This window comes from Oncorhynchus clarkii, chromosome 16 (genome assembly GCF_045791955.1).
Source record: "Oncorhynchus clarkii lewisi isolate Uvic-CL-2024 chromosome 16, UVic_Ocla_1.0, whole genome shotgun sequence".
Classification (NCBI taxonomy): domain Eukaryota; kingdom Metazoa; phylum Chordata; class Actinopteri; order Salmoniformes; family Salmonidae; genus Oncorhynchus; species Oncorhynchus clarkii.
In genome coordinates this window covers 12,608,372-12,620,516 of record NC_092162.1, presented here as the reverse complement: position 1 = coordinate 12,620,516, position 12,145 = coordinate 12,608,372, and the positions used below count along the sequence as shown (strand labels likewise).

The 12,145-nt window shown below is 45.6% G+C and overlaps 1 protein-coding gene across 2 annotated transcripts in view; it reads left to right on the top strand.

Annotated features, from left to right (window-relative positions):
- Nucleotides 1–2,940, top strand: part of LOC139367976 (renalase, FAD-dependent amine oxidase) — a 40,357-nt gene extending 37,417 nt beyond the window's left edge. For both annotated transcript variants that reach the window (XM_071106424.1, XM_071106423.1), the window contains exon 7: nucleotides 1,013–2,940. In XM_071106424.1, the coding sequence (XP_070962525.1) occupies nucleotides 1,013–1,165 (153 nt within the window). In that variant the 3' untranslated portion in view covers nucleotides 1,166–2,940. The remainder of the gene's footprint in view (nucleotides 1–1,012) is intronic.
- Nucleotides 2,941–12,145: the final 9,205 nt, after the last annotated feature.

Below are 12,145 nucleotides of genomic sequence, written 5' to 3'. Positions count from 1 at the left end.
TTATAACAGAACATGGCCAAGATGTTCAAATGTTCATAAATGACCAGCATGGTCAAATAACAATAATCACAGTAGTTGTTGAGGGTGCAACAAGTCAGCACCTCAGGAGTAAATGTCAGTTGGCTTTTCATAGCCGATCATTCAGTATCTATACCGCTCCTGTTGTCTCTAGAGAGTTGAAAACAGCAGTTCTGGGACAGGTAGCACGTCCGGTGTACAGGTCAGGGTTCCATAGCCGCAGGCAGAACAGTTGAAACTGGAGCAGCAGCACGGCCAAGTGAACTGGGGACAGCAAGGAGTCATCATGCCAGGTAGTCCTGAGGCATGGTCCTGGGGCTCAGGTCCTCCGAGAGAGAGAGAAAGAGAGAATTAGAGAGAGCATACTTAAATTCACACAGGACACCAGATAAGACAGGAGAAGTACTCCAGATATAACAGACTGACCCTACCCCCCCGACACATAAACTACTGAAGCATAAATACTGGATGCTGAGACAGGAGGGTCAGGAGACACTGTGGCCTCATCTGATGAGACCCCCCCGGACAGGGCCAAACAGGCAGGATATAACCCCACCCATTTTGCCAAAGCACAGCCCCCACACCACTAGAGGGATATCTTCAACCACCAACTTACCATCCTGAGACCAGGCCGAGTATAGCCCACAAAGATCTCCCCCACGGCACAACCCAAGGGGGGGCGCCAACCCAGACAGGAAGATCACGTCAGTGACTCAACCCACTCAAGTGACGCACCCCTCCTAGGGACAGCATGGAAGAGCACCAGTAAGACAGTGACTCAGCCCCTGTAAAAGGGTAATAGGATAATTGTAGTACAAACAAATAATTCTCTCAATTCTCATTCTACTATATCTATGTGAATAGATATGTGGCAAATAGTGTAGAGATTCATATTTTCCTGAGAATTTCAATATCGGTAATAATTCCCCCACCCCCCCTAACTCTCTACACCCCCCCCCCCCCCCCCCCCCCCCCCCCCTTCTCGACTAATTAGGTGAGGAGCTCGGTGGCCGACTGCCCTGGGCAGATGACACTGCTGTCCCAGCCTCTGTTGGTGTGTGGGGGCGACGGCTTCACGCATTCCAATTTCGACGGCTGTATCGAGTCTGCCCTGAAGGTGTTTGACGTTCTGAAGCACTCTCTCTGATGCCGCCTTCTGAAGTTGGGAGTATAGTGTGGTGGGGTTCTATGTGTTCAGCATGTTAGCCCAGAGAGGGGGGCATGAAACTGATCTGTTTTACAGATTCCATCCATTCACAGAGATGGGGGGGGAAGTAATGATCCATCTCTGTGAATGGATGGAATCTGTTAAAACAGATTTGTTTCATCCACTGGGGTACTTGATATGTTGTGTGATACTACAGTCAACACCATATTATTTGGACAGTGAAGCTACAATTTAAAATGTACTCCAGTATTTTTGGATTTGAGCAACAGTACAAAATGTCACCTTTTTTTTGAGGAAATGTTCATATATATCTGTTTTTACGGTTTATGTATCTAGTACCCCCATTTGAAGAAGGCATAAGTATTCGGACAAATTCACTAACAGTCTATTAAAGTAGTCAAAAGTTTAGTATTTGGTCCCATATTCCTAGCACACAGTGACCACATCAAGCTTGTGACTACAAACGTGTTGGATGCATTTGCAGTTTGTTTTGGTTGTTTCAGATAATGTTTTGCCCAACAGGAACTGAATGGTGAATAATGTGTCGTGTCACTTTTATTATAAATGTAGATGAATGCCATAATTAATGGATAATCGTGAATGCCATAATGAATGGATAATCGTGAATGCCATAATGAATGGATAATCGTGAATTAATTGTGAATAATGATGAGTGAGAAAGTTAGAGGCACAAAGGTCACCCCCCCCCCCCCCCCCCCCCCCCCCCAAAAAAAAACACCTGTTATTGGTAATAGTGAGATGTTAGCATGTTTTGTTGTAGCCTTTGTAACTTTCTCACTCATCATTATTAAAAATCCTGAATGAATGATGAATAATCATTGCATTATCAGGATTCATTTAGAACTGTTCAGAAACATGTGATCTACTCACTTAGAAAATTACTCCAGTCACCATTCACCGTTCAGTTACTATTGGGCAAAACATAACAAACTGCAAATACAACCACAGAGTTTGTCGTTACAAGCTTGATGTGTGCAAGGAATATGGGACCAAATACTACTTTAATACACTAAGTGAATTAAAGGGGAAGCAGGTAGCCTAGTGGTTAGAGCGTTGGGCCAGTAACCCAGTAACCGTAAGGATGCTGGATCGAATCCCCGAGCTGACAAGGTCAAAATCTGTTGTTCTGCCCCTGAGCAAGGCAGTTAACCCACTGTTCCCCCAGCGGCCGAAGACGTGGATGTTGATTATGGCAGCCACCCGCACCTCTCTGATTCAGAGGGGTTGGGTTAAATGCGGAAGACACATTTCAGTTGAATGCATTAAGTTGTACAACTGATGAGGTATTCTCCCCTTTCCCTTATGACTTCTTCATATGGGGGGACTCGATACATATAGTGCCTTCATTTCTAAATAGTTACATGGATATTTATGAAATTACCCTCAGTACAAAATGTACTGTACTTTTATCACCTCATATGAAACATTTAATCTCAAATCCAAAATGAGTATAAATGTTGTTTTAAATGTTTCACTGTCCAAATACATTTGGTGTTCATATGCTGGAGGATGAACAGGAGTATATGCTGTGTTCATGTGTAGTTTGATGTAAAACAGGGGTCTTTAACACACCCCTTGACCTGCTAATTTAAAAAGGTGTACAATGATTCTGTTCTATTGCCTTGTTCAGGCAAAATGAAAAACTGTACTTGCAAGTAATTGTGTTGTTACTCAGGATTTCTCTCTAAACACCTTATTTTGGTTCAGCTTGAATAAAAATGTTTTCAAACTTTCTCCCACTTTGTGTCTTTAACTCCACTTGCGTTTCGCACTGATACAAGGGAAGATGGCAGGTGGTATGGAAACCAATCCGCGCAGAGCTCAGAGAAAAGTCGTACAAAATGGATGTGGCAGTCAAAAAGCAATTAGAAAGCAATCAAGATCCCTTAATGACTTCTAAATGCATTAGGCAAAGTAGGCACACTATGTAGTGCTTGAGTAATACCAGATCTCACCCACCATTGTGTGACCCCTGGCATTAGTACAGCGGGAGGACTCTGGGTATGACTGCCTGATATGACTTAGCCTCCATGGGCACAGGGCAGATCTGGGGTAAGGGCCCTGTGACCCTGCCACCCCCCGTCCGTGGCAGTGTAATTCCACCCGGGGCAGCCGTCCGCCGCTGGCCGAGTTCAGCTGCTTAGTGGCAGGGCAGTAATCTGGGACAAAATGTTTGGCAGCCGGTCTAGAGAGGGAGAGCCACCCCCCCCCCCCCCCCAATCCAACATAATTACAGCATTTTGGGCCGGGGCCCCGGGCTGCTGCAGCTGGGGTAGTAGTAGGCACTCTCCACTCTCCTCTCCACTCTACTTAGTCTGCAGCACCAAGCAGCACCCAGATCGGGGTTAAAACACACACACGTGCCTACATACACATGCACACACATATGTGCTTAGTGTTTTTACAGTGTGTGTGTACACACCCAGCGCATGGCCGCAGGAAGATGTTTTGGGTTAGGGTGCTGATGAGTATGTTTCTCCCCTCGTACAGGAGTAATAAAGGTCTAGTTGACTGATTTTGTGGTATTATTTTTTTAAATAATTATTATAAAACATTATGAGCAGCCCACTGAACAGATTTCACACACTGGCTTGAAGAGGCCAGAACTATCCAAAGAAATGAGAGACGGGAAAGGGGGTTGAGAGTGGTGGGAGGGGGGTTCGGATACTGATGCAGCACCATGCGCTGTATTTGTGGAGTTTGGGTAGTTTTCTTCATGCTTGGGAGGTTCGCTATTATCAAAGGGTTTGCCCTGTTTTTGTAGGGTTTTTCTTGATCTAACACTTGTCACTGAACAATACGTTAAAGTTGTTCAAGCCCTGAATGCTGATTGGCAGACAGCTGTATACCATGGTTCTGACACATTTATTTTTACTGCTCTAATTACGTTGGTAACCAGTTTATAATAGCAATAAGGCACCTCAGGGTTTGTGGTATATTGCCGATATACCACAGCTAAGGGTTGTGTCCAGGCACTCTGCGTTGCATCATGCGTAAGAACAGCCCTTTGCCGTGGTAAATTGGCCATATACTACACCCCCTCTGGCCTTATTGCATAATTATACCACAGCATTGTTGAATACTCAGTTCTGATTGGCTGGAAGGGAGTTCTGGATGGACATTAAAACCAGATAATGGGATTCAGGGTCAGATACAAGCACATTTCTCTCAGGGTTTTAACTGATATGTGACTATATAAAAACAGAGTGGTAGAATAAAATGGAAGCACTTCCTTTCCAGTAACTGCAGTTTTACTGCGGTGTGGACGGTCTGCTTTCTAATAGGAGTGTGATATGAAGCCAACTTACCACAACTGGCACCAGTGTGTAATTGTAAGGCCCTAAGGTGTGTGTGCATGCATACTATTTACAGTTGAAGTCGGAAGTTTACATACACCTTAGCCAAATACATTTAAACTCAGTTTTTCACAATTCCTGACATTTAATCCTCGTAAAAATTAGGATCACCACAGTTAGGATCAACACTTTATTTTAAGAATGTGAAATGTCAGAATAATAGTAGAGAGAATAATTTATTTCAGCTTTTATTTCTTTCATCACATTCCCAGTGGTTCAGAAGTTTACATACACTCAATTATTAATTGGTAGCATTGCTTTTAAATTGTTTAACTTGGTTCAAATGTTTCGGGTAGCCTTCATCAAGCTTCCTTCCCACAATAAATTGAGTGAATTTTGGCCCATTCCTCCTGACAGAGCTGGTGTAACTGAGTCAGGTTTGTAGGCCTCCTTGCTCACACACGCTTTTTCAGTTCTGCCCACACATGTTCTATAGATTTGAGGTCAGGGCTTTGTGATGGCCACTCCAATACCTTGACTTTGTTGTCCTTAAGCCATTTTGCCACAACTTTGGAAGTATGCTTTGGGTCATTGTCCATTTGGAAGACCCATTTGCGACCAAGCTTTAACTTCCTGACTGAGGTCTTGAGATGTTGCTTCAATATATCCACATAATTTCCCTTCCTCATGATGCCATCTATTTTGTGAAGTGCACCAGTCCCTCCTGCAGCAAAGCACCCCCATAACATGATGATGTCACCCCGTGCTTCTTGATTGGGATGTTGTTCTTTGGCTTGCAAGCCTCCCCCTTTTTCCTCCAAACATAACGATGGTCATTATGGCCAAACAGTTCTATTTTTGTTTCATCAGACCAGAGGACATGTCTCCAAAAAGTACGATCTTTGTCCCCATGTGCAGTTGCAAACCGTCGTCTGGCTTTTTTTTGGAGCAGTGGCTTCTTCCTTGCGGAGCGGCCTTTCAGGTTATGTCGATATTTGACTCGTTTTACTGTGGATATAGATACTTTTGTACCTGTTTCCTCCAGCATCTTCACAAGGTCCTTTGCTGTTATTCTGGGATTGATTTGCACTTTTCGCACCAAAGTACGTTAATCTCTAGGAGACCGAAAGCGTCTCCTCCCTGAGCGGTATGATGGCTGTGTTGTCCCATGGTGTTTATACTTGCATAGTATTGTTTGTGCAGATGAACGTGGTACCTTCAGGCGTTTGCAAATTGCTCCCAAGGATGAACCAGACTTGTGGAGGTCTACAATTTTTTTTCTTTTTTTCCCCCATGATGCCAAGCAAAGAGGCACTGAGTTTGAAGGTAGGCCTTGAAATACATCCACAGGTGTACCTCCAATTGACTCAAATGATGTCAATTAGCCTATGAGAAGCTTCTAAAGCCATGACATAATTTTCTGGAATTTTCCAAGCTGTTTAAAGGCACAGTCAACTTAATGTATGTAAACTTCTGACCCACTGGAATTGTGATACTGTGAATTAAGTGAAATCATCTGTCTGTAAACAATTGTTGAAAAATGACTTGTGTCATGCACAAAGTAGATGTCCTAACTGACTTGCCAAAACTAAAAAATTAACAAGAAAGTTGTGGAGTGGTTGAAAAACGAGTTTTAATGACTCCAACCTAAGTGTATGTAAACTTCCGACTTCAACTGCATGTGTGTGTGTGTGTGATCTCCTGTAACATTTTTACTCAGCAAGTCGCACAACGCAAGACATTGACTAAGCACACAGAGTACATCAGTCACTGTACCCCTCGTGCCACATCAAGCTTCACGTGAGGGGCAGGAGGAGAGAGATGGAAGCTGCTCAGATGACATGCTAATGCTCGTCCAGAGACTGGGTGGAACAGAGCAGAACTGCAGCAGTCAAGAGGGGGTGGGGGGGGGGCGAGAGGGAAGCTTTTTGCTCCAAAGGGATGCATAATTCATCAGAGTCATCCTGCAAGAAAAATAAGTCAGCTGCCTGGATTGCACTAGCCTTGCCACAACGTTGCATCAGCTGCCTGCCTCTCTGCCTGCCTCTGCTCTGCCTGCCTCGGTTCTGTCTGCCTGCCTCTGCATGCCTCTCTGCCTGCCTGCCTCTCTGCCTGCCTGCCTCTGCTCTGCCTGCCAGCCTCTCTTCCTGCTTGCCTGTCCGACTCTCATTAACACACCCATCCCCAGCTGGGGGTCTTTGATCTTTTTTTAGCATCCGATAAAGAATTGGTTATGGATGAAGAGTTAGGCGGCGGAGGGGAGAAGAATGCTGGGGATTTGGGTTGTGGAGGACGGTGTTGTTAGAGTAAACCTGGGTCTGCCGGTGGGCTTGTGTGTGGCTGGTTGGATGGTTACTGCTGTGTGATTGTTCGGCAGGACGAGAGACAGAACAGAGCAGCGTTGCGTTTGGAGCAGTGAGAAGAGCTGCAGGCACTGTGCCACTCTCACTGGCTGGCTGGCAGAGTGCTTGGTAAATGACAAAGTCAAGCGAAGCCTTTGTTTCACTGCCAGCACTCATTTAAAATGTTCCCCCGACTCCTTTTCACTTTTATCCACCCCTTCTCTCTTTCTCTCTCTCTCTCTCTGTCTTTCTCTCTGTCCGTCTCTGTCTCTGTCTCTCTCTGTGAAGAGTTCCCCCCCCCCCCCCCCCCCCGTTACACAAAGCATTAAAGCATGCTGCCCAAGACACTAGGCTCATGGTGGATCTGACCTATTTTTGTAGGCTATTCCGATGGAGCGTGCTGCGCGTCTGCTGTGCACTGTGGGTAGCCGATTTGCATTTTTGCAAAGTCACTGGCAGATGGCACCAGAGGTAGAGGAGGTAGTAGCTACCCCCCTACCTCCACCCCCTCTACCTCCACCCCCCTCCCCACCTCCATCCCCCCTACAGACACTCCCCACTCTACCTCCACCCCCCCATGTTACCACGAGCCCGTCCTCCCCAATTAAGATGCCACCAACTTCCTGAGCTCCACCCTCCTCTACCTCCACCCCCCTAGCCCTCCGTCTGGGGCAACAAGGGCAGGATTCAGGTCATGGCTTGTCATGTGACTCCCCCGGTTTGGGATGAAAAGTCTCAGAGCGATCACTCTACTCTGTTCCCACTGGGGATGGAGGGGGAGGGGTTGTTCGGATCCAAGAGCATTTCTTAATAAGATTACTCTGCTGGTGGAAGGCTATCTGCCCAGGGGAAAATATGTCTTCAGGGAGGACATGAGGGAAAATGGGTTTGGGTTTTTAGGAAAAGTGAGTCCACTCTGTGGCCCCTTGTGTGAGTGCACATTCATAAAAGTTTGTGTGTGCATACGTGCATGTGCACAGGCATACGACAATGTATGTGTGTGCATGCATGGATATGTGTGCATGTGCACGCGTATACAATCGTGTGTGTGTGCCAGACAGTAGATTAGGATGTTAAGACTCCTCCTCAACACGCCAGAGCGCCCAGGCTTGGATAAGGAGAGAGGCGGTGCGCTTCCCAGTGGGAGGTGACGTCACCATAGCAGCCGTCTCTCTCTTTCTTTCTCTCTCTCTCTCTCTCTGTGGCAGAGCTGAGAAACAGGCAGGCAGGCACAGCCCTCTGAGCACAGTCAGTGGATCGCCTAAGAGCTCACTATTGATCCGGGAGGGAGGGACAGTCAGTCAGAAACATACAGACAGACTTGTTCTACTAAAGAGCTCCAACACATTACCTCAGCACCCCCACTATACAGCCACATCAGTAGCATCACCTCTATTTGTTGATGTTTCATGAGCACAAGGATTTTACGATTGGGGTTACTATTCCCATGCCCAACCCTTCATCATTACTGCTTTCTGGGGGTGCCGTTCAAATCCTGTGTCGCAAGAGTAAGCAGTGACTATTACATCACTGCTATAATATAATGCATCATGCCACTGCAAATTGACAACACACAGAGCTATTAACACTAAATCCCAGAGGTATTAACACTAAATCCCAGAGCTATTAACACTAAATCCCAGAGCTATTAACACTAAATCCCAGAGGTATTAACACTAAATCCCAGAGGTATTAACACTAAATCCCAGAGGTATTAACACTAAATCCCAGAGGTATTAACACTAAATCCCAGAGGTATTAACACTAAATCCCAGAGGTATTAACACTAAATCCCAGAGGTATTAACACTACATCCCAGAGGTATTAACACTAAATCCCAGAGGTATTAACACTACATCCCAGAGGTATTAACACTACATCCCAGAGGTATTAACACTAAATCCCAGAGGTATTAACACTAAATCCCAGAGGTATTAACACTACATCCCAGAGGTATTAACACTACATCCCAGAGGTATTAACACTAAATCCCAGAGGTATTAACACTACATCCCAGAGGTATTAACACTACATCCCAGAGGTATTAACACTAAATCCCAGAGGTATTAACACTAAATCCCAGAGGTATTAACACTACATCCCAGAGGTATTAACACTAAATCCCAGAGGTATTAACACTAAATCCCAGAGGTACTAAAACTAAATCCCAGAGGTATTAACACTACAGTAAAGCACAGAGGTATTAACACTACAGTAAAGCCCAGAGGTATTAACACTACAGTAAAGCCCAGAGGTATTAACACTGCAGTAAAGTCCAGAGGTATTAACACTACAGTAAAGCCCAGAGGTATTAACACTACAGTAAAGCCCAGAGGTATTAACACTACAGTAAAGCCCAGAGGTATTAACACTGCAGTAAAGCCCAGAGGTATTAACACTACAGTAAAGCCCAGAGGTATTAACACTACAGTAAAGCCCAGAGGTATTAACACTGCAGTAAAGCCCAGAGGTTTTAACACTGCAGTAAAGCCCAGAGGTATTAACACTACAGTAAAGCCCAGGGGTATTACACTACAGTAAAGCCCAGAGGTATTAACACTACAGTAAAGCCCAGAGGTATTAACACTGCAGTAAAGCCCAGAGGTATTAACACTGCAGTAAAGCCCAGAGGTATTAACACTACAGTAAAGCCCAGGGGTATTAACACTACAGTAAAGCCCAGAGGTATTAACACTACAGTAAAGCCCAGAGGTATTAACACTACAGTAAAGCCCAGAGGTATTAACACTACAGTAAAGCCCAGAGGTATTAACACTACAGTAAAGCCCAGAGGTATTAACACTGCAGTAAAGCCCAGAGGTATTAACACTGCAGTAAAGTCCAGAGGTATTAACACTACAGTAAAGCCCAGAGGTATTAACACTACAGTAAAGCCCAGAGGTATTAACACTACAGTAAAGCCCAGAGGTATTAACACTGCAGTGAAGTCCAGAGGTATTAACACTGCAGTAAAGCCCAGAGGTATTAACACTACAGTAAAGCCCAGAGGTATTAACACTGCAGTAAAGCCCAGAGGTATTAACACTACAGTAAAGTCCAGAGGTATTAACACTGCAGTAAAGCCCAGAGGTATTAACACTACAGTAAAGCCCAGAGGTATTGACACTACAGTAAAGCCCAGAGGTATTAACACTGCAGTAAAGCCCAGAGGTATTAACACTGCAGTAAAGTCCAGAGGTATTAACACTGCAGTAAAGCCCAGAGGTATTAACACTACAGTAAAGCCCAGAGGTATTAACACTACAGTAAAGCCCAGAGGTATTAACACTGCAGTAAAGCCCAGAGGTATTAACACTACAGTAAAGCCCAGAGGTATTAACACTACAGTAAAGCCCAGAGGTATTAACACTGCAGTAAAGCCCAGAGGTATTAACACTGCAGTAAAGCCCAGAGGTATTAACACTACAGTAAAGCCCAGAGGTATTAACACTGCAGTAAAGCCCAGAGGTATTAACACTACAGTAAAGCCCAGAGGTATTAACACTGCAGTAAAGCCCAGAGGTATTAACACTGCAGTAAAGCCCAGAGGTTTTAACACTGCAGTAAAGCCCAGGAGGTGGTGTACTGTCTACAGCAGCAAGAAAATTACATGGCCTAATGGTGTGTCGATTCCTCAGCCAGTTCCAGTGATTGTAGAGCTACTGCTGGCTGTCATTACTGTGCTGCGCCACAGCCAGCCGAGCAAGCTACTCAATACCTGGAATCTGCAGGGCTGCCAAGGTGAGTCAAGCCTAACTCGTCTGACCAGTGTGGGCCTCCCGCTTTGCAGGAATTGTTTTTTGAGAGTAGACAGACAGTGAAGGACAGCCCTGTCTGTCTCCTGCCGTGTGTGACGTTATCAGGCTCTGGGCCATGCCATCCGCAGCGGGAATGGTGAACTGACGCCACGCCACAAACTACACACTGCTTCCTGTCAGGCCCGACACCGAGTCACACAGCACTTCCTGTCTTCTTACTGCTCTCTCTCTCTCTCCCCCAATTGGCCGAAAGACAACAATCCTCCTAAAACGTGTCGTGCTGCACATGAATAATACTGAAGAATGTGTTTTTTTGCATAACATGCAGCTTTTGATTGCAACATCGTAGATCAGTTCTCATTCAGTTGAATTGGTTACGTGTGTGTGTAGACACCCAAACTCCGCTGCAATGTGAGGGGGGGAGAAGGGTTGTCATTGAGCTGTGTGCAAGTGGTCAGTGATGTGAGGATTGTGATTAGAGGCCCCGGGGCCCTCAGGAACTGATAAGAGAGTGGTTCAGCTTCAGACAAGAGGAGAGGAGGGGCCTCCTACAATCATTGCTGTTAAATCCGGGGCCAGGACAGGGGGAGATTAAATCCGGGGCCAGGACAGGGGGAGATTAAATCCGGGGCCAGGACAGGGGAGATTAAATCCGGGGCCAGGACAGGGGAGATTAAATCCGGGGCCAGGACAGGGGGAGATTAAATCCGGGGCCAGGACAGGGGGAGATTAAATCCGGGGCCAGGACAGGGGGAGATTAAATCCGGGGCCAGGACAAGGGGAGGGAGGGAGGGGCTAAACTGATCGGTTTAGTAGCGATGCCAAAGACATGACGGTTAAAGAAATCCAACCTGAAAGAATGGGATTTTATGAAGAGGATATTTAATACTCCCTAACTGACCATAGGTTATTACGGCCGTATCACAGCCACTCTGAGGGAAGTGTGCACAGTCAAGCTCTCAGGAGAAAGAGAAAGAGCAGCATATACTGTAAACGTACACACACACATACACACACACACACACTGACTGCTTTAAAAAAAAATGTCCTCTGTTCCCTGTACTTCTTTATGAAGTTCCCTCACGGGAACAAATACCATAGTTGTTTGAATTTGAGCGTAACGTAACCACTAATTATGCCATCACCTGCATGTATCTAGTTGATCACAAATAAATCAACTTGGTTTGCCATGGAAACCATCAATAGGATTCTACGTCCCAACATTCCAGAGGTTCAATATTCTCCTCAAAAATAACCACACCTTCTGAGAAGACACATTGTTTTGAGACACCTTGAACAAATTTGGATCGTCACTATAACTATGGCTACGTGTCCACCTCTGAGTCAGAAGACCAGCCAAAAGAGTCCCGAGAGGTGGCTACTATCACTTTGAAAATTAGTCTGATTTACGAGTCTGACTACAAATGTGCCTTTGTGTCTGACCAGAGGGCCTGACTGTGTCCTTATTGTCCCTGTGGTGGTGCCAATGAACGGGGAGTCAGCCACAGCAGTATTCTGACCATGCAGTCCCCAGCCAGAAGA